At 40.3% G+C, this 23824-nt stretch overlaps 1 protein-coding gene across 3 annotated transcripts in view; it reads right to left on the bottom strand.

The window, feature by feature from the left end:
* Positions 1-23824, bottom strand: part of wdr11 (WD repeat domain 11) — a 120405-nt gene that overhangs the window by 76654 nt on the left and 19927 nt on the right. For 2 of the 3 annotated variants that reach the window (XM_041209852.1, XM_041209853.1), the window contains exons 3-6: positions 22406-22559; positions 10267-10440; positions 5872-6055; positions 226-391 (exon numbers count right to left, since the gene is read on the bottom strand). In XM_041209852.1, coding sequence (XP_041065786.1) covers positions 226-391; positions 5872-6055; positions 10267-10440; positions 22406-22559 — 678 coding nt within the window. Of the gene's footprint in view, positions 1-225; positions 392-5871; positions 6056-10266; positions 10441-12042; positions 12102-22405; positions 22560-23824 lie in introns of those variants that run through there. The other variant, XM_041209854.1, reaches the window with a different exon arrangement.

The following is a 23824-nucleotide window of genomic DNA, read 5'->3' as shown; positions in this document are numbered from 1 at the left end:
GTCTTGATTTCTAAATTACATAAGTGAGGATGCATTTTCTGGATTACAGTCCAAAAGTAGAAGCTCTCTTTCCTTTTTATCCCTCAGATTTCAATACAAGATATACTGCCAACTCAAACTTCATTCTCAATATCTCAAAAGGCTTAACTCCACATTTGTAGTAATTAAATCATTCTCTAGTCATTCTAAATGTAACAATGTCAGTGGAAGGGCAGAGTTAGTTACCTGTAGAAATGGAGCTCCTGTTCTTTCAATAGCAACTATGCCTACTGTTTGGTTTACTTCCAAGTCAAGGATCAGGATTTCTCTGGGATATAGCAGCAACATATGGTTCCTCTTAGATGGCAAATAGGACAGCTGCAGGCAGTCATTCAAAGTTACCGACTCTGCACTGAAATAAATCAGGTGAATAATAAATTAGCATGATAACAGAAACTTTGCATTCATTACCATATATGTTAAAAAGTAAAACATGGTGGATTTTCCCCAAATAACTAGTGCCCTCCATGCAATTGTCAGCATCTCTCACTGAAGAAAAATATTCCAAATGAGGCTAGAAAACTAAAGTGTCATGGACTTCTGGACCATTTAGGCCGATACTTCAGTGAAATACTGAGGGAGAACTGTACCGTCAGAAGTGCAGTCTTTCAGTTGAGGTGTTAAACCTTTGTCTGCCCTCTCTGGTGGATTTTAAAGATCCGATGGTACTATTCAAAAAGGATCAAGGGAGCTCTTCTTAAAACATTTTTCCCTTAACCACCATCACTAAAACAGATCATTTGATCGCTGTTTGTGATGAAAATTGGCTGCGACTTCTACTTATGTTACAATTAAAACTAGACTTCAAAAAGTACTTAATAGAGCAAGAAGCATTCGGGACATCTTCAAGACATGAATGGCCCCATATAACTGCAATTTCTTCTTCCAATCCTGCTGGCAGATTGTCAGTAACTCAAAAAAATTGTCTACTTGTTTCATATTTTCATTCAAATCAGATTGTACTTTCAGCAACTTGCCAGGCAAACATCTACAACTTGTAAGCCAAGTCAAGCTGACCACTGGGGCCCTGCCACAGATTTTTGTTTTAAAAATCGTTCATGGGATGTAGCCTTTGCTGGATAGGCCAACATTTATTGCCCATCCCTAATTGCCCTTGGATAGCACATTCAGAGAAGTGGTCACTCTGCAGCTTCAAGGCCTGGAGAAAGAAAGGGAATGGGTGACCACTAGGCAGTCCAAGAGAAGTAGGTAGGTAGTGCAGGGGTCCCCTGGGTCCCTGCTCACAAATTAGTTTTCCATTTTGGAAGCTGGTGAGGGCACTGGTTCCTCAGAGGAGGGCAATCAGAGCCAAGTTTGTGGCACTATGAGCAGCTCGGCTGTACAGGAGGGGAGGAAGAAGAAAGGGAGAGCTATAGTGACAGGGGATTTATTGGTTGGGCAACAGACAGTGGTTGTAGACTCTGACTGTAGACGTGACTCCAGGGTGGTATGTTGCCTCCCTGGTGCCAGGGTCAAGGATGTCACAGAGCAGCTGCAGGACATTCTTCTGGGGGGAGGGTGGTCAGCCAGAGGTCATGGTCCACATTAGTACCAATGACTTAGGTAGGAAGAGGGATGTAGTGCTGCAATCAGAATTTAGGGAGCTAGGTAGAAAATTAGCAAGCAGGACCTCAAATGTAGTAATCTCTAGATTACTCCCAGTGCCACGTGCCAGTGAGTACACAAACAGGACGATAAGGCAGATGAATGCATGGCTGGAAAGATGGTGCAGGAAGAAAGGCTTTAGATTCCTGGGACACTGGGACTGGCTCTGTGGGAGATGGCACCTCTAAAAGCCAGATGGGTTGCACCTGAACAGAGATGGGACTGAGTTTCTTACGGGGCGTTTTGCTAGTGCTGTTGGGAGGGCTTTAAACTAAATCAACGGGGGTGTGGGAATCAAGAGAAAATATTAGAGAGAAATACCAGGGTGCACAAAATACTGGGAGGAACAGATAGCACTAGTATAGGGAATTGGTAAAGTCGGGGAAAGGGAGAAAATAACAAAATCTAAAATCAGAGTTACTATGCATGTATGTGAATGCACGGAGTATAGTAAATAAAATTGGGGAGTAACAGCCGCAGATTGTCATGTGGGAATATGATGTTATGGCGATAACAGAGACCTGGCTCAAGGAAGGGCAGAACTGGTTGTTAAATATTCCCGGGTACAAAGTGTTCAGAAGAGATAGGAAAGGAAGGAAAGGAGAGGAGGTGGTGGCAGCATCGGTTAAGGAGAGCATTGCAGCGCTGGAGAAAGAGGACGTCCCAGAGCGTTCAAGGACAGAATCAATTTGGCTAGAGCTAAGGAACAAAAAGGGTGCAGTTACATTGCTCGGTGTAGTCTATAGACCGCCAAATAGTGAGAAGGATGTAGAAGAACAAACCTGCAAGGAAATCACAGAGTGATGCAAGCATTATAGAGTAGTTATGATGGGGGGGGGGGGGGCTTTAACTACCCAAATGTAGACTGGGATAGTAGTAGTGTGTCAAGAAGATATAATGTTATTGGAAATTATTTTAAAAGAGAGTTTAGAGGTGTCTGTGTCTATATATGTGTGTATGTCTTAATTGGATTAAAGCCAGCTGGTCTAGAAGCTTTGATGTATAGAAGGGAAGTAGATTTGAAATGTTAATTAGATAAACATAGGAAATAGAAGGTGAGGTGTAAAGGGGGTATTTTGCATTTTTAAATAGACCATTCAAAAGAGCGGGTGAAATATTACACCTAACCAGGTGAAATTTAGAAACAATATGTTTATTTTTTTCAAAGCTTACTAGTATAGTGAGTATTATGAAAGAGATTTTTTGTTAGAAAATTTAAAGTTAAAAAAACCTAGTGACAATGAGAATTTGCATTCAAAGAGGAAAATATGTACAAAGGAAGAGAGGGCTATTAGTAAAAGGAGGAGGGATTCGATGAACTAAAGCCTCCAGCCTTTTAGCCTCAAGTCTGTCTGCAAGGACCCAGAGCTGAAAGAGACTCATTTTAAATGCGACTGTCCAGGGTGTGCTTTACCAGGGGTCTGTTTAAATCTGTGTGTTTTACTGTTGCCGTACCAGGGGTGTAACTGAGTCAGATTAATTAGGGGTTTTTTGTCGTTATCATAGTAGTAATTTTGTAGACATATGTATGTGCTTACAATCTTTCTTGTATTAATAAATGTTTAATTTAATTTTATAAAAAACCCTTGAGACTCAGTGGTCTTATTACTACTGAATTCAAAACCTGCATCTCAAAACATACAAATTGCAAAAATGGGTTATGACAGTTGTTTCAAGTTTCCCTCTGGGATTTGAACAACTTAGCCTTTACCATCGGCTGTGTCATAAAATAGTGTAAAGGGCAGACAGGGGCAAAAGTTTCTAAATTGTGCTCAGGTGAATTTTCTACAGCAGTATGTGTCCAATCCAACAAGGAAAGATGCACTGTTGGACCTGGTTCTTGGAAATGAGGTGGGCTAAGTAGATCAAGTGTCAGTGGGGGAACATTTAGGAGACTGTGATCATTGTATTGTACATTTTAGGATGATGTTAGAAAAGGAGTAAGGATAATTAACTGGAGAAGAGCCGACTTCGATGGGGCAAGAACAAAGCTGGGCTAGATAGACTGGAACAAAAGATTGGCAGGGAAAACTATAGCTGAACAATGGGCTACCTTCAAATAAGAATTGGTTTGGACACAGTCAAGGTATATTCTATCAAGAAGGAAAGGTAGGGCAAACAAATTCAGAGCTCCCTGGATGAAAAAGGTGGCTGAGATTAAGATAAAAAAGAAAAAGTGTGCTTATGACAAGTTTCAGGTAGAAAATACAATTGGGGTAGAGTTAATAGTCACACGGAAAAATATTGGTTGATAAGGAAGAATCAGCATGGATTTCTAAAGGGGAAATCATGTTTAACTAACTTGCTAGAGTTTTTTGAAGAGGTAACAGAAAAGGCCAATGAAAATAATGTTGTTGATGTGGTGTACATGAACTTTGAAAAGGCATTTGGCACAGTGCCACACAACCGATTTGAGAGAAAAGTTATTGCTCGTGGAATAAAGGGGACAGTGGCAAAGTAGATACAAAATTAGCTGAAAAATAGGAAACAGAGAGTAATGGTTAAAGGATATTTTTCAGGCTGGAGAAAGGTTTGTACTGGAGTTCCCCAGGGGTTGGTATTGGGACTCTTGCTTTTCCTGATATATATTAATGATCTAAATCTTGGTGTGCAGGGGACAATGTCACAGTTTGTAGATGATACAAAACTTGGATGTTTGGTGAACTGTGAGAATGGTGTGGAACTTCAAGTGGACATAGGCAAGTTGGTGGAGTGGGCAGCTAGGTGGCAGCTGAAGTTCAATGTAGAGAAGTGTGAGGTGATGCATTCTGGTAGGAAGAACATCAACCGACAATATAAAATAAGGGATGAAATTTTGAAGAAGATGCAGGAGCAGAAAGACTTGGGTGTATATACGCATAAATCATTGAAGGTGGCAGGACAGTTGGAGAGAACAGTTAATAAAGCAAATAGTATCCTAGGCTTTATTGATAGAGTACAAGAGCAGGGAGGTTATGCTGAATTTATATAAGACACTCGTTAAACTTCAGCTGGAATATTGTGTACAGTTCTGGGGCTGCCACATTATAGGAAGGATGTGAACACATTGGATACAGTGCAGAAGGTTTAAAAGAATGGTTCCAGGAATGAGAAACTTCAGATATGAGGATAGATTGGAGAAGTTGGGACTGTTCTCCTTGGAGAGAAGGCAGTTATGAGGAGATTTGATAGAGATATTCAAAATCATGAGGGGCTGGACAGAGTAGATGGGGAGAAGCTGTTCCAGCTTGTAAAAGGATCAAGAACAAGAGGGCACAGATTTAAAGTGATTTGCAAAAGAAGCAACTGTGACGTGAGAAAAAACTTTCACACAACAACCACTGCCCGAAAGTGTGGTGGAATTCGAACTCAGGTGGCCAGAGCATTACCCTGGGTCTCTGGAATACTAGTCCAGTGTCAGTGCTACTAAGCCACCACCTCCCCCAAAATTGTGAACAACGCAAGGCTAGCATTCGCTGCCCATCTCCAATAAGCTTAGGTCTTTAATAATGGTGCAATTTAAATTATCAATACAAATATCAGTCAAATTCCCCTCCAGATTCTCAAAAAAGAAATGCTAGTTACATTTTATTTTCGTTTCCTATTGTACTATTTAGCAATATACTTACAGAATTCTTATCAAGATGAAATACTTGGTACTTAGTTGAGGCACTGGAGCATGAAAAAAGTAGTAGTTTTACATTTTGCTTTTATGGGCAATTTATCTATGTAAAATGGTAAATCTAACAAAAGGAAATTTGTTTGGAAGGAGTGGGATCACCATCAGAAAGCTTACTGAAGCATTATAAAATTAATATATAAATAGTATCAATATTCTGTCTTGTTCGAATACGTCTAACCACAAGGAAACTTTTACGAAAAAAGTCAATGCAATTGGGTTAACTCATATAATTATAAATACATAGCCATTAAAAATAGATTAATTATTGAGTACTGATTTTTCTTCTACTTTCCAAAATACACATTTTTAATCATGCATGAGATATTGTATAATTTCTACATTGCTAAATACCTCTAAACATTAAACTTGAAGATTAAATAGGGCAATTCTAATTTTGTTAATGCTGAGTTCATGAAAGTGATATCTGTGCTGGGGAAATAAAATTTAGAATATAAATTTATGGGTGAAGGGAGGAATTTACAGTGAAGAAATTTTCTCTCAATAAAAGGGCAAATTGTAAATAGAGCTTGCAAAATCTAACATTTTATCTTAAAAATGTAACTTACTTGGGTTTTTCATTAGTGATGAGGATTTTCACCCTGTTTAAGGCTTTCTTGGCACCAGTGGCTGCTGGTTTTATATGGGCAGGACTTGAATGAGGGCTTGATATGTAAACCTTCTTCCCCGAACTGCTGGGAGGTTTGGATGGTGAAAAATCTGAGACAAACACTATACCCTCACTGGTCAGCACTACAAATAGAAGACAACAGAAAATATGTTTCAGTGTAAAAATAAAACTTTGGAAAGCTTTTTTTTATACCAACTTCAAATAAAAAAAATCACAGAATTGTTACAGCGCAGAAGGAAGCCATTCAGCCCATTGTATCTGCACTGGCTCTCTGAATGAGCAATTCACCTAGTGCCTTTCTCCCACCCGCTCCCCGTAACCCTGCACGTTCTTCCTTGTTCTAAATCAATTATTTTTTACCTTTGAGTTACAATGCAAGAAATTTTACCTAAAAATAATGTACTCTCTAGCCAGCTACCAAGAGATTTGCAGAATAAAAATGCCCATGGCAATTTCCCAATTAATTTCTTCTCTCTGCAGAGAAACACTTCATCTTCACTTTATTGCCTCCCACCAATAATGAACTCAGTCTGAGCTAAAATTGTAGCAGTTAGCTTGTGTGCTATTGCTATAGCACAGCAACTTGGAACACTAAACACAGCAGGCCATCTTCACAGCAACATGTTCAAGACTGAACACAATCTGTAAAATAAGAATGTTCCAATAATCTGCCATATAGCCTGTAAACATAAAAAGTAGGTTTTGTTTCATGTTTGCACTGCAGCATTTTAAATTAATTTGAAAACAGTTTTCAGTGGCTAGAAAGTGTTATTTGTTAAAACATCAGCCACAGGTGTCAGCTTTGGCTCAGTGGTAACACCCGCCCCATTGAATCAGAAGGTGGCAAGCTCATGTCCCACTCCAGAAACTTGGGTACGTAGGCCTGACCCCTCAGTGCAGCACCACAGTAGGTGGCTTTGCTCAAGTGAGCTGTTCTAAAACCTCATCTGTCTTCCTAGGTGAAGTTAAAGATCCCATGATACTATTTGAAGAGAAGACAAGTGCTCCTTGATGCCCTTTCCACTATTTGTCCCTCAACCGACATCAATAAAGCAGATCATCTGGTCATTATTTTGTCAGTGATGTGGGTCCTTGCTCTGCATAAATTGTCTGGCATGTTTTTCCATATGCACAGGATGTGGGCATTGTTAGCAAGGCCAACATTTATCATCCCTCCCTAATTGGCCCTGAAAAAGTGAAGATAAGCCAACTTCCCGAATACAACCAAGTTGCTTACTAGGCTATTTCTGAAGGCAGTTAAGAGTTAACTGCATTACGGATCTGGAGTCACAAATAGGCCAAACCAGGTAAGGATGGCAGATTTCCTTTCCTAAATGACATTAGATAACCGGATGGGTTATTAAGGCAATCCAGTCACATCACTGATACTAGCTTTTTATCCCATATTTCATTTAATTAATTGAAATTAAATTCCCTAGCCTCTATACTGAGATTTGAACACCTATCTCTATATGATTAGTCGAGACTCCTGGATTGTTACCAGTAATGTAACCACTATGCTCTTGTACCCCACATTGTTTCCCTACATTACAATGGTGATTCTTCTTCTAAACTTCATTGGCTCTAGTGTTTTGGGACATCCTGGGGTTGAGAAAGATGTTGTATAACACAAATTTGTTTTTGTTTTCTCTCCTTAGTGTCACCTCTGGAAATGTTTCTTGTACTAAAAAACAATCTCCCAGCAGATTTTGCCAAATATAGGGTCCAATACGTGTGCCCTTATAATCTTAGCCATGAAATAACTCAATTTTCAACAAGGGAACAGCAATGCAAAACTGCCATTCTAATTATAGGATCATAGAATAGTACAGCACAGAAGAGGCATTCAGCCCGTTGAGTCAGTACCGGATCTTTCGAAGAGCTACCGTCCCTGCAACTTTTTCACTTTCAAGTACATAATCTAATCCCTTTTGAAGGCTACAATTGAATCTGTATTCACCAACCTATCAGGTGCCCTTCCTTTCCTCCATGTAGTGATGCACCTAGACTGAAAGGAAAAACTTGCATTTATATAGCACCTTTCACAATCACTGGATATTCCAAAGCGCTTTACAGCCAATGAGGAGTATTTGAAGTGTAGTCACTGTTGCAATGTAGGAAACATGCACTCAAAACATCTCCCCTTTAAAGTGGATTCATTGCTCCATTATACTTCTGCCCTGCAGCTTTTGCCTCCAATTTATCTCGGTCAGATCCATCAATTCACTTAAATTAGCCCTCCTTCAGTTAAGTATTTTTATTCTATATTGCCCCTGTCCTTCTCTATTTTTGCCTTACAATACTATGATCACTATCCCTGAGATGCTCTCCAATTGTGACACTCTCATCTTGACCCATTTTATTCCTCAGGACTAATCCAGCAATGTACTTGTTAGGTAGGAAACATTCAGATTAAAAAAATAATCTCCTGAACACTTAGGCAAGTATATGTAGATTGCCATCTGCACTGTGAAAAATAGTGTTGTTCTGAAAAATACACATCCTGGATCTATAACTGAGCTCAGCCAGGAGTAGGCTCCACATATATGTATTCATACACATTTGAAAAACTCCACTCTTCAGCTTTGAAGTTTTTAGTACTTTGGGAGCCAGCAAGCACGTCTACATTCTTACAAAATTCTAAAGACTAAGTAGTTAGCTTAAAAAGGGTCCAGGCAGTCCAACTACTTATCGCTTTACTTATTGCATCATATGTGATTTCTGAACCAGAATTTGGTGAAATACTGTTTAAATTATTTTTTATAATACTTCAGTTGCTTTGCTAATACACTGATCCCAATATTTCAAAATAAGTACCTTATGTAGGAGATGCATGAATAATTGAATGGCTTCATTATAATCATTAAATATAGACTAAAGTAGCATAAAACAACTACACAAGGACAGGGCTCTCACTGGGTTCAGCCTAAGATCCAATGATATACCACCTGCAGTACCACATGGGTCTGCATTGTACAACACAATCCACACCTAGGGCAGAATTTTACCACCCACGGGCGGACGCACGCCCAACCTGGTCAGGTGTAAAACAGCCCATGATGATGTTGGGTGAGCGTCCCTACATCATTGCGCATTTAGGCGATACTTGGGTCAACGGACACACGAAAGAGTCGGCAGCGCGCCCACTGACAATTAGGAGGCCTATAAAGGCCATTAATCAATTAATTAACTGCAATTTTTCGCTGCCTCTCCAACCTTACAGTTGGCGGGCAGGCAAATTGGTCAGGCGGCCTTTGCATTTTTGAGGAAACCTCATCCATGGGCAGGATGAGGCTTCTGATGTTAATTAAAAAAAAGTAAAAATGTTTTGACAGAATTTTTATGATGTCTATGTTCATGTGAGAGACTCCTATGTGCGGACATTTTTCTCACATTTTCCACATCTTTAGTTAAGCATTTTATACTCTTCAGCTCCCTGAGGCAGCTCTCTGCCTTCAGGGGGCTATCATTTCCTGCTCCCCCGCGCATGCGCAGACTTCGGTACTCGCCCTCCTCCTGCCTCCACCCCGGCAGCGCTGAGCTTCTCAACGCGCCTTTCACATTGGCTGGCCGTTTCCCAGCTACTCCCGGCCCGCCTGCTGCACCCGGCCGACAACCCGAAACTCCTGCCCCTAGTTTCAGAGTAGCAAGTGTAACAATATGTCAGCCTAGGAATGCTGAACTGGCACTGAAAGTGGTAGAAAACAAGATGAAGTTCTACTCCGCATTAACATGAAAGTAGGGAAGTCACACAAGGACACTGCAACTGAACATCTTTATGTTTTTCTTTTTTAAAATGTAGTCGCTCGCAAGCACCTCCCCAACAAAACTAGGTCAACCATTTTTACATTTCTTACCAAATTCTGTGCAGTTGTGAAACCAGGAAAAGATATGTTTTTCTTTATTCATTCATGGGATGTGGGCACTGCTGGCTAGGCCAGCATTTATTGCCTATCCCTAATTTCTCTTTCACCACATTGTCAAATGTTTCCAACACCCTAATTATTCAATATATTGAATCAGAGATGAATAGTTTCTAAGGCTTGTTTAAGGTTTATAGGAAAATAAACTTGCAGCTTATTTCTTGTGAATCCCCAAGATAGGGATACCCTCTATAATCCCTCAGGGTTTAAAATTTAATCCATTACATTTCAGTTATTGTAAATTATTAAATTGTAATAGATTGTGTATTATAATTGTTCTACAGAAATAATTTAATTAGAAGGATGTTCCACTATAATAGCAAATCAAGTTTTAATCCTGCCTTGCCAAATGAAATGTCTTACTTTGCATGCACTACCTTCTATTTAAGGAGAAAGAGGAATCAACTTACAAGTTAGATTTGATAGCTCAAAAGGATCAAACGAAAAGGAAAGTATGTTTTCTGCATAGCTTTTCTTCCACAATTTGGTGCCTGTATCTGCATTCCAAAGAACGATGTAGTTTGGTGGATGAATCGCTAATAGGAGGTCTCGAGAGGCATCCTGATTCCATAGCCACTCCATGTCTATTAGCAAGAAAGAAACAGAAAATGAGAAAATGTCAGTAACAGTGTTTTCTTTAGGATTGAGATAAAGACCGTGGATGAGCTTTAAGCAATATGGTATATAATTTAATAACGCAATTTTTAAAAATCTAATAGGGGTATAACTATTTAGCATACCATCACCTTTCGGACCTGGTTTGACTACATTTTAGGCTAATGAGCAAATATGCTTCCCTGTTGATTGTAAAAGGTACAGCGTGAAATAGGATTGTGCACCTTTTACCACTAATTCCCTGGAAGAGAACAGGCAGAACCCCATCACAAAATCATACATTTACAAAGCCAGCACTCTGCAATCCAAGTGTATCTTCCATGATATGCTTTTAACTAAAAACAAGCATACTGTTGTTAATTACTTCAATGTGTAATTTTCTTTACTTATCAGTTCATGAGCTGATTATTAAAGGCAACACAGGCTCAAGGATTTAGTAACAGAATGCCGACAAATCAACTGTTTCCTTTCAACCACAAGGAAAAAAAAAATTTCTGTAAATTTTGTTACATAGTACTGGGAAACTAAAAGCAAAGAGCAGCTGAATATTGGAGAACAACAGAAACATTCCAACATAGTTCAAGATTGAACTAGTACTTTGCCTAAGAGGTTTCATGTGGATAATTCTACAAAAAGGCTTCCTCGAAGTCATCACATAGCAACTCAAAATATAAATGTGATTAATGTAAAATCCCAATTCACCAAATTGAGACAAATAATAGGAGGACCCTATTTGCATCAAAATAGTTTTACATCGATTTCCATGTGCTGTCTGACTTCTGGACCTAAGGTATCATCAATAGAATTTTATATCAAGCCAAGCATTTTCAGTTGAATGCTACAGCAAAAATCTATCAATCAGTTTCAGCACTAAACTTCATGGTTTTTCTGTCAACAGTATAATCTGCTAAAACTCAGTCATACCCTTATTATTTGATTATCTACACATACTTCACTGAAGAACAAGATAAACGTTTGACTAGTCTCATAAATTCTTCTATAGGGTCAACACTTAATGACTAAAGCCATCATTCATATAGGTTAACCTTTGTAAATGAAAATATTTTATTCCCAACAGAGAGGATTGGAGAACAAATACAACATAAGGTGGTCCAAAATAGTAAACAATAAAATAGTAAAAGGATTTGCAATTACTCCAGACTTTGGACGTTTAAAATCTAGTCAGGTTGTTGATGGATTGACGTTGTTCAAAGAACAAACATGATATTTCATGAATACACAACAGAAATGTTTACAAGTGCTCATGGCTACACCAGGTGTTTTTCCTATAAAAGTATGTTCTTCTGGAAATTTCAATAATCCTGACAACGAACCCTAAATTTAGCAAATATAGTATATGAGAGATTGTGATAAGCACACAAACTGATCAATGCTTTCATGTCAGGATAACAACAAATTATGCTTAATACCAGACAAAAATAAATAACACCGACAACTAATTATAAAACAATTTCACACAAGAGTTCAGGCCACAACTTCATTAGTTTTTATTCGTTCTCTAGACGGGGATAACATTGATGAAGCCCCACAAATTGCTTACAGTTACTTGCCCTGCGAATATGATGGTGGGCCTTCTTGATGCATTGCAGTCATTCTGGTGATGGTGCTTCTACAATGATGCAAGAAATCAGGATATTGATTCAGTAACTTTGAAAGATAGTCATTAGGTAACACAGAACTTGAGTATTGCTGAAATAAAAGGGAGACATTTTTGCCGGTAGACCACGGCAAACCCAAGCCTACCTTCATTGGCCATTGTATGCGTTGGGATTCTTACAGTTCCACATTCAATAAGATTGGCCTTATTGCAACCTTGTAATTGGGACCTAAGTCATTTGCTCACCATGTAAGCTCTATGCCGAAATAAGGCACATCAAAGGCATCCTGTGGGATAATGGCTACCCTCATCAGAGCATTTCACGCTGTATGTCACATGACAAACTCATGAGTGGATCTAAGGCCTTCACTTCAGCTTGAAAAGTGCCCAGTCTACCTCAGGCTACCCTGAAAGGGCAAGGTATCTCAAGAATTTGAGCAACAATAAATAGATGATCTGAAGGCACAGGTGCCAATTGTACAGATGCAAAAGATGTTCAGGTATGGGACAGAGCAGGTTTGAAGGGCTGGAGATTACTGAGGTAAGGAGGAAGAAAGCCATGGAAGAATTTAAACACAAGACGAATCTTAAATTTAAGGTGTTTGTGGACCATGGGCCAATGCAAGTCATCAGGGAAAAAGGTGATAAGTGAACACAAAAGGATATGTTGAGTTTTGGTTGAGCTAGAGTTTAGAAGCCATTATTACAATCCCTGCAGAGGCTGATAACTTTTAAAAAGCAATTCAAACTTACAGTAAATAGCTGAAAGGATAACACAAGATTTCATGTTTTAAGACAACTACTGTGACAAGACTCTAAAAGCCCTATTGACTAAACATTGTCTTTGTAGGCAACTTTTACATTAACCCACAAAACAGAACATTGAAAACATATTTCACAGATACACTTCACACTGTCCTTCAAGTAGACATTCAATTCTCCTAGAACCAGTCCAAGGTGATTCTTAACTCCTGAGAGTTTACTTCTGTTCTTTCCCTTTCTCAGTCTGAGAACTTCTAATCTAAGAACTTTCACGATGAAAGACTTTCTCTGGAGATTCTTCTCTTAGCGTAAGCTAGGCGAATCTTCCAGCCTGGTTTAAATTCTTATGAATTTGGTCTTTTCAAACCCATAAGTTCCGACCCTCATTCCTGCAGTGTACCACAGCATCTTGCTGCCTATAGTTGCTTTCCCTCTCCTTGTCTGTGAGTTTTCAGCGGTATCTTAGACCCTTCCCCTCTTAAAGCCCATCGTCGTGGGCATGTGAATAATATAAGCCCTGTTTCGAGGTAGAAATGCTGATTAGCTATTCTTGAGACCTCGAACTCTCTTTTATCTTGGAAGAAAAAGGACAGTTTAAAGTGGATTGTTGACAACTTGACATTCTCAACACTTTTCTGGCACTTTGGAGACACTCAGTCTATCCATTATTAGCATACGGACTGCTGCCATTGTCTCCAAGTGTAAACACCTTGCACCTTCTTCCCAGTAAAACAATTTGGGCCCCCCTTTAATCTCTAACAATCAAACTACCCAGGCTTGCTGTCAGGCAGACTTCAGAACAGGTCACATGACTATTTTCATTTTGACTTAAATTAAAACACAGCTCTAAAACATAACAGAATCTGATAAACCCCTTAACTGTAACACCATCAAGACAACAATGGCAATGGAGTTTGGAGGTGTCCAGGGCCTGGATGAGGGCTTCAACAGCAGATAAGCTGAGGTTGGGCAGAGGTATGTAATTTTATGGAGGCTGAAGTACATGGTCCTTGCAATGGAGAGGATATGGGGTTGAAAACTCAGTTGAGAGTTGAATAGGATGCCAATTCAATTGGATACAGTGTCCAAGGAAGGGGATTGAGTAAGTGGCAATGATGCAGAGTTGGGGACAAGGACATTGAACCACTCATTACAGAGTACCAGTCTTTACTCAACTTCTGTAGCTATTGATATGGCTGATCCAGGTAGGCATCTGCTCAATGGCAACCCCCCATCAAAATATTCATGGTGGAAGATTATGTGATGATACTACCATTAAAAGATCAGGGAGAGGTATCACAGCCTTTTGTTGTTGGGAGTTGCAAACTGCCTGGAACTTGTGTGGCACTAACATTGCCTACAACTCGTCAACTCAAGCATGTATTTTGTTGGCTTAGGCTGCTTCATGATACAAGAAATTGAGAATGGAATTGAACTTTATGGAATAGTCAGTGAGCGGCCCAATATCATCAATGAAGCAGCTGAAGATGGCCATGCCAAGGATACTTCCCCAAGAAATCTCTACAGCAGCTCATGTTGCTGAAGTCATTGGCCTCTGCCAACTAGGAGATAAAGATGGTTATACTGAGCAGAAACCCCAAATGCCCCATCCTATTCTCTCTACTATGCTTGCCTGGCGGGAGCAATCTTGCCAAACCTCCTACCGTCCTTTACATCGCTCCCAGCTCTGGCCCTGTAGAAGCTGCCAGTGAATTAGCTATTATCTCCCCTCTCTGCTTCTCCTTTCAAAACAAACTTTAACTTGCGAAAAAGGTCTTTGCTTTCTATGAGCTTAGTGTGGATGATCACATTAACACCATGGTCTTGATGGAGACGTGGCTGAGGGAAGATGGAACATTCCCTCTGATAAAAGCTTCCCTGCTTGACTATACTTTTCACCACTTACCCTGCTCAAATCACCACATGCAGCCCTCATCTCTAAATCACACCCTGATCTGACTCCCTGCTCCTCTGGTAACTTCGCCTCCTTTGAACCTTATTCCACCCCACAGGCTTCTCATTCAGGCATCACACTACGTTCCACACAGAGATATCTTCCCTGCTTTCCAATCTCAACCTCGACACCAAGTGACTCCTCGTCTTGATGATTTCAACTTCCATTTCAACTCCTCTTGTGCTCTCTTCTCCAAGCTCACTGTCCTCCTTTCCTCCCTAACACTCTCCCACCATATAAAACAGGCCTACCTCAAGGTAGAAGATCATTTATGTCCCCAAATGAATGGCAGAGCAGGCTGGAAGAGCCAAATGACCTACCCCTGCTCCTATCTCTAATGTTCTTTGATCATTTCTTTGCATGAATATTTTTCTCCTCCAACCATGCAACCCACTTCTTTGTGCGTTCAGCCTGGAAAAAACTCGCCTTAAGTCACATACCACTGCATTTTCAATTTCCCAACTATCCAGCCTTTGGCCTATAATTCATCATGACAGTTCTGCAGCTACCAATTTGCTAAATCACACTCTTTCCACCAATTCTGATGCAACCAAGCCCATGAAAACCATTACTTTCTCTCTCATCCAGGTGGCTCCCCTAGTATACCCCACCTATTCTTCCTTAAGTCCAATGCATATAGATTTGAATACCCCTGGCAGACAACTGGTTTCACTATCCATCATCAGATTGGGCTGAGCCAAATGATGTTAACGAGTCCTGCTCTTTATTGTTAGAATTGCTCACTATTCAAAAGGCAGTCAGGAATGCAAACATAACCTCTGGCTTCCTTTTATCACCACAAACTATTTTCTTAAACCACCCCTGGCTCCTCCATCCTCAATTACAACAAAAGATGTGAAGAGCTCATGGACTTTTTTGTCAAAGGTCAAGACCATCCATTCAGCTGCCTCTGCAGTTTTCCTCCCTTCCTCTAGGTCACTGGGCTAAATTTTTCCTAAGGTAGCCAGCGTTCTAGCCCCAAATGCAGTCTCTCTCTAGCTTCTACCCCATCTCCTGCCTTGTTCTTTACAAGTTCAGTTTGTCCATAAGGCCTACCTCCTGCTTCTTTGACCCTATGCCAACCAAAATGTTGATCATCCAAGTTCCCCTCCAGGACCCATCGTCAGTTGATATTATTAATGATTCCCTCTCCTCAGGGATTGCCTCTCCATCACCTTGCAAATATGCTGCCTTCACCCCACTCAAAAAAATCCCTTCACCTATCTGTCCTTACAAATTACTTCCCAAAATCTAACCTCCCTTTCCTCTCCAAAGTCCCTGAATGTGGCGTTGCCTACCAAATTCATGCCCATCTTTCCCTGACTTCAATGTATGAATCCCTCCAGTCAGGTTTCCAGCCCTGCCAAAGTACTGAAATGACCCTTAAAGTTACAAATGACATCTGTGTGACGGTGATCATGGTAAAATATCCTTCCTTCTCGACCCATCTGCAACACAACCTTCTCCAATGCCTCTCCTCTGTTGTTCAGTTGATTGGCTACAAATTCATAAACAAGAATGGAATCAGAGAATGACCTGAAACAGCTTCTCTTCCCACTCCGCTTTATTGCCTCTGCAGTTCAACCAAGGATCTACTGTTGCTCCCCTTTATTTCTCATCTACAAGCTCTTAGTGATATCATCCAAAAACATACCCAGCAGGTTGCACATGTACACTGACAACACTCAGCTTATCGCACCGTCACCTCTCTGGATCCTTCCATTTTGTCTGATTTGTCAGACTGTCCTATGTTCAATTTTCTCCAAATATATATTAGGAAGACTGAATCCATTGTCTTTGGTCCTCGCCACAACCTGCATACTCTGGGCTCCATTTTCACCCCTGGCAATTGTCCGAAGTTGACCCAGGCCACTCATAAACTTGCTGTTTTGTTTGACTTTGAGGTTATCTTCGAATCACATTTCCATTCCATCACCAAGGTTGGCTATTTGCACCTCCATAACACCACCTGATTCCCAGCCCTCAGCTCATCAATTGATGAAACCCTCTCCCCTGCCTTTGTTATCTCTAGAATTGACTATTCCAATGCTTTCTTGGCTGGCCTTCCAAGTTCCATCCTTTGTAAACTCGTGCTCATCCAAAATCTGCTGCCTATATCTTAACTCCTCCAATTCTCATTAAACCATCAACTTGTGCTTGCTGACCTACACCCACTCCCCCTCAAAGAGTGCCTCAAATTCAAATTCTCATTCTTGTTTTCACGGCCCCTATCTCTAACCTCCTCCAGCCTTACAAAGCCTTTGAGATCTCAGCACTCCTCCAATTCTGTTTAATGTGTTTAAGGGCCTGTCAGTGGGGAGCTTTTACAATTTTTAAAAATCTGACTTGTACATTCAAACAAACAGGAAATGCAGGGCGGTAAATAAATGCTGAGGGTAAATTTTAAAAAGCCAGAGATGCATATAAAATCATAATAAAGCACCCAAAAAGAGCACAACCCTCTTCCTCACCTCAAACAACAGGTGGTAAACTTGTCATGAGAGCTCTCATACTTGGGACAGGGTAGGTGGGGTGGGGTCTGCTTTGTGGTTGGAGCTTTGTTCAGGCGGTGGGATCAACAGCAATAAAAGCTATAGAAGGTAAGCACATTATGTCCTCATGCCTGTAATTCATTAAAACCCAAAAGTTTGCAGTTTTTTAACCAACGCGATTACAATCTTTTAGGCCTTGCTGATGCGCCAGAGCAAATTTGCAAGAAAATGAAGGGTGGCGGTGTCAACATGTCTATAATCGTGACAACGCACAGGTAAATGTAAATGAAATAAGTGCTTCAATGCCTTTGCTATAAGTGGCTTGCATTGGTCCAGCCCAAGGATTCAGAGTAACGACTGCTGATATTCACTTGAAATTGATAAGGAAATTGCTTGAGAAGGTATACAACAGTGTGACAATCTACTGTAGGTGTCAGTCAGTAATGCACAAGATGCAGTGGACCTACCTCATATAGAATGGATCAGATCTTGTGAAGGAATTATAAATCAGAACTTTAGTCTCTCAGAATTTACTAAAAGATAGCCAGCAAGGAGGGTATTGAACCATAAAACCTTACAGTACAAAAGGCCATTTGGCCCATCATACATGTGCTGTCCCTTGGAAAGAGTTATCTACAAGAATCATCTGGGGCACATAGTGGTCTGTTTTCCTGCACTTTGTTTTTATTTTAGATTTCCAGCTTCTGCCATATTTTGCTTTTATTTACATAGTGGTCAGAGTTTGAAAGCAGCTCTTAAAAGGGCTGCACTTAATACATAAAAGACAACACCACCAGTGCAGTGCTCCCTCAGTACTGCCCTGATATGTCAACCTAGATTAAGTGTTTAAGTCACTACAGTGGGATATGAACCCACAACCTTATGACTCGGAGGTGAGAAGGCATTTGATAAGGTGCAGGAAAATTCAAGAGAATAGGTCCAGAGTTGAGGCGCTTCAGTTAGGGGGATAGATTGGAGAAGCTGGGGCTGTTCTCCTTGGAGAGGAGAAGGTTGAGGGGAGATTCGGTGGAGGTGTTTAGAGTCATGAGCAGTGTGGATGGAGAGAGGCTGCTCCCATTGGTTGAAGAGTCGGGTACGAGGAGGCACAGATTTTGGGTAGTTGGTAGCGGAAGCAATGGCAACATGAGGAAAACCTTTCTCTCACAGCAAATGGTTGGGATCAGAAGTGCTCTGCCTGGATGTGTGCTGGAGGCAGATTCAGTCATGGGATTCAGGGGGGAATATGATCAACATCTGAAGGGTAAAAATTTTCAGGGCTCTGGGGTAAGGATTTGGAGGTGCTCTTGGTGAGTTGCTCTTGTAGAGAGCTGGCATGGACATGATGAGTTGAATGGCCTCCTTCTGTGCTGTAACCATTCTATGATTCTGGCCTCTTGCAACCCTTAATTTAACTGCTCCATTAATGGCGGTCCTGGCTTTCAGAGATCTAGATTGTAAGTTCTGGAATTCCCTCCCTAAACCTCTCCACCACTCTACTCTGTCACCTTTCAAGGTCCTGCTTAAAACCTCTCTCTCTATGATCAGGCTTTTGGCTAAATGCCCTGATATCTCCTTCTGTGGTTTAATAATGTTTTCATTGAAACCACTCTTGTTAAGCACCCTGAAACATTCGAGACATCAAGAAAATGTGAAATTGTCCATTTTGGCATGAAGAATAAAAGAGAAGTATATCATCTAAATGACGAGAGATTGCAGAGCTCTGATGTGCAGAGGGATCTGGATGTCCTAGTGCATGAATCACAAAAGGTTATTATGCAAGTACTGCAAGTAGTTAGAAAAGCTAATAGAATGTTATTATTTATTGCAAGGGGAATTGAATACAAAAGTAGGGAAGTTATGCTTCAGTTGTACAAAGCACTTGTGAGATCACATTTCGAGTACTGTGTTCAGTATTGGTCACCTTATTTAAGGAAAGGTGTAAACGCGTTGGAAGCAGCGCAGAAGTGGTTTACCAGACTAATACCTGAAATGGGTGGGTTGTCTTATGAGGACAGGTTGGACAGACTAGGCTTGTATCCACTGGAGTTTAGAAGAGTAAGAGGCGACTTGGTTGAAACATTTAAGATACTGAGGGGTCTAGACAGGGTGGATGTGGAGAGGATGTTTCCTTTTGTGGAAGAATCTAGAACTAGGGGGTCACTGTTTAAAAATAAGGGGTTACCCATTTACAACAGAGATGAGGTGAAATTTTTTCACGCAGAGGGTCATGAGTCTTTGGAACTCTCTTCCTGAAAAAGCAATGGAAGCAGAGTCTTTGAATATTTTTAAGGCAGAGGTGGATAGATTCTTGGTAAGCAAGGGGGTGATAGGTTATCGGGGTAGGCAGGATGCAGATTTCAGGTTACTATAAGATCAGCCATGATCTTATTAAATGGTGGAGCAGGTTTGAAGGGCTAATGGCCTACTCCTTGTTCGTATGTTCATATTCTGTTATATTAGAAGTGTTATATAATTACAAGTTGTTGCCGGCATTGACATCAAGTGAGTCTAGTCAAAGGACAGGTTTCCCTTTGACCCTAAATTAACTTAGTCTTTTAGAATTTCTTGGTGCCATCCTGTCAATGGAAGCTACACTTACCTCTCAAGCATTCAGCTCATTTTCCATTCTGGAACAAGATTGTGATGAAATCTACAGCCAAGTGCGATGCAATTAAGGAGAAGAGGTACCATTCCGCAAATAAGATATAGAACGAATAGACTATGAGACAGCCCAATCCACTACTTTATAAAACTCAAATGATTGAGAATTTAAGGAACTCAACCTGATAATATATGATCTATGGGCTTTAATACAAAATGCAAAGTGCAAAATACCTTTTATTTATATTCTGTAAATTAAGACATGCATTTTGCAACACTTTGCAATTATTTGTATACTGAAATGTTCATAATTGTGCAAACTTTTTCTTATTTTATATGTTGTTTTTATTTTAATGCTTGCCTATAACTACATTATGAATTATGATTACTTGTTTTATTTGTATCGTCATCACAATTTGGCACATATCGCCATGATGATTTTTTGCAATAAACTTTTTCACACAGGAAGTAGTTAGGGTTTGGAATGCACTGCCTGGAAGTGTGGTGGAGGCACGTTGAATTGAGGCATTCAAGAGGACTTTGGATGATTTGTGAAATAGAAACAATGCGCAAGGTTACAGGGGAAAGGCAGGAGATTGACACTAAGTTAGAGTGTTCAGACAGCTGGTCCAGACACGATGAGCTGAATGGCCTCCTTCTACACCATAAGAATTCTGTATTCTGATTCTGTGATTAAACTGATTATCTAATTATCTAAGTGGCTCTAGCAAAACCAGAACTGAGCATCAGTGAGATACATACAAGTGATTGGGTACCACTGGATGGCACTATTGGTGACTTAAATGCACTTTACTGCTGATCAGGAGGAGCTGAATAGGACATTAATCAGCTGGATTTGACGTGCTTCGTGAAGCGGACAATCTTCCATACTGTCACATAAATGCCAACAACATAACTGTACTACAACAGCTTTACTGGAGGGAGTGTTACTTCTGTGGCATAGGTCTTCTGTACTAAAGTGGGATGTTGCCTTGGTCCATGGCTTTGTTGTGTCCAGTGCACCCAGAGATGGAGTGATCCAAATTGGTTGTATGATCATAATTGGTTGTACACTGGCACCTATAATGGTTACTTCTTGGAGCAGAGCCAGAGAAGGGCTGTCCACTCAACACTTTTGGCTGAAAACATTAACAAGTACTTTGGCCTTGCACTCACATGCTGGGCCCTATCATAGTTGATGATGGAGATATTAATGGAGGCTCCACCTCCCAATAGTTGCTTGTTACAGTAAAATTGGAGAACTTTTAATCATTTTCAAATATAGTGCAGGTAAGCTACATCAGCCAAAGGTGAGAATAAAGTAGTTCAAAAACAAATTAAAAGGCGTTATCGTTCCATCAGAGTAAGCCATTCTAACACTATCAGACTTGTTACGATCCAGTTAGGGACCAGTAGCTTTTTGTTCAAAGTAGACAAAATTTAAAATCCCTGGCGCTTACTAAGAGAATAAAGCCACAAGATTCCACGGTTTTCAAACAAAATAAATATTACTATACAAAGTCAGAAAAGTAAAACAATTTAAATCTATCTTATACTCCAACATTCAGAATAACATGAGGTACATGTGAATTAACAGGCAAACTGTGGTCGAACACACTACACTGCACAATAAATGGCAATGCAACCAAGGCAGATCCTACGGAATTCTCAGCAACCTACCCAGATATGAGTGTCCACTGTGAGTAGTACAATCTCGCTAAAACTCTGTCTTTCTCATGAGGGATTTCAAGTCTTTACTTTTGTATATCTAGTCTCTGAATTCCCTCCAAATGTCACTCCAACTTGGACTGCTTCAATGACTGCTCACCTCCTGATGGTTTAATCTTTCCTCCTGAGATTCTGCCAACAAGAGTGCTTTTGCTGCTTGGAGCCCCATCCTCAGCTTCTCAACGCCCTGCAGTTTCTCTTTCTGGTGGCTTCTACCAGTGGTCTCCTTCTCTGGGTTTTCTCTCTCTGCCCCAGGATTCCCATTGTTATAGCGCCAAACCAGGTCCTGCGATTGTTATTTTCATGCCACGCAAGTACACTTCACAATCCATGCAGCTATCAAAAGAATGCCATAAACTGAGCAAACATGGCCTGTCACCCTGCTGCAATCCATGCATGTGCCAGAGCTCTTGGGCCTGCCAGAAAATGGAGTCCTCGGCCTCTGCCCAGAACAAGACAAGTCCACATTTCTTAACAAACTTGAATATGTAAACCATCAGCTAAATGACTCAAACAAAAGAAACAGACAGTGAGAATTAGCAGAAGCTCTTGAAGTAAAAAGCTTGCTGTGGCAGAGATTCCAGGTTTGAACTTCTGAAGCAAACTATGAAGATCATTATGTCAGGGAGTGGTGTGAGCACATTTCAAACCCTTGTATATTTCAAAAGGTTCAGTCAGCAACACAGAATACTCTACTACAACACTGTCATCATGCTGTATGTGTGTACAGCTCACAAACATTGCACCACACCAGCTTTTAACATGACTTAATCACTTACCTTGAATGGGTTTGGTGTATTCCTGAATCTCACATCTTGCTGCTCCTGTAGCCACATCCCAAACTATGATCTTTCCTACAGTATCTGCAGATGCCAAGCGCAGGGAATATGGAGAGCCAATACTGTGGTGGTAGTTTTCTCTAGCCCACTTTACCTGTTCAAATTAAAGCAGATGCTGGAATTAGGCATAAAAACAGAAAAATGCTAGAAATATACAGTGTCTCAATCAGCATCTGTAGAACAAGTTATGATATTTTGTGTGTGCAATTCATCAGAATTCGATTAAGACTTGTTAGCCATTAGACTGTAGGTCCAATAGCTGCCAAAGCAAAGGCCAGCAGATTAAAAACTCAACACATTACATGACAAATGCAGTTAGAATCAGCTAATGAAATATCTCTACAAGAAACTGTGTGCCAAAGTTAAGAACAGTAAGCATAAATGGATGTCAAAGTATATTCACCTAGATAAGATCTTCCATCATCACCAACACCATGCCACAAAAGTCTAGATTATCAGCAAGTATGTCGAAACATATTGAGGAGTCTATAGGTCCTGCATTAATATTTGTGACTCATAGCTCTAAACATAATCGCATAGACTTTGAAACCATAGAATTAGCCTCTGGTGACAATAGCATCTTCTACCCTAGCTCAGGGTTCTCTTTAAACAAAGAGCACTATAACTCTAAGAATTACATTAAACATCGATGAGCTTTTTGAAGGAAAGGTTTATTATGAAGCTAGGTTAACAGTATGAAAGATAGCATTTTATGCTCCTATGCAACGTTTGACTACCAGTTAGAGAAGAAAAGCCCACAGGTTGCATTATAGTAGAAAGTTGCTTTTCACTGGAAGGGGATATTTTCCAAGTTTCCCTCACTTTCCCTGCCACGGTGGCCCATCATTTCACAACTCTCTTCACACCCACAGCTACTCCGTTAACGCAAGTTCTGTGAGCAGCCCAGTGGATCTTGAAGCAATTACCATCCATACTCCCACTCCAAGCAAAAGTAAAGCATTATGCACATCAAATAAAAACAGCTCTGACCAACATTACTTTGAACAGAAGATTTACATCAGCACAAAAAAAACTCCATTCCCCAAGATTTAACTTGCAAATTAACATCAATTCATCTAATAGAAAAATGTCAGCCCCTGTGCAGCAGCCACGGGGGTGCACACTGTTGGATTAATTATATAGATGGTACAGCCAGATAAGAGAAATCTAAGAGAAGTCTGAGTTCATAATTTGCAATCCCATCATATTTTTTCCGCATCTAGTCCCCTTGAATTGGTTTAATGAGGACAAATGTTGCCCCTATAGCTGATAATTATCCAAGTCAATTGTTGCAGATAAGACAGGTTTCCTTTCAGATAAAAGCAAAAAAACTGCGGATGCTGGAAATCCAAAACAAAA

Source organism: Carcharodon carcharias, chromosome 17, assembly GCF_017639515.1.
Source record: "Carcharodon carcharias isolate sCarCar2 chromosome 17, sCarCar2.pri, whole genome shotgun sequence".
Classification (NCBI taxonomy): Eukaryota; Metazoa; Chordata; class Chondrichthyes; order Lamniformes; family Lamnidae; genus Carcharodon; species Carcharodon carcharias.
Note: the sequence above shows the minus strand (reverse complement) of the source record. Positions and strands in the feature narration are given on the sequence as shown.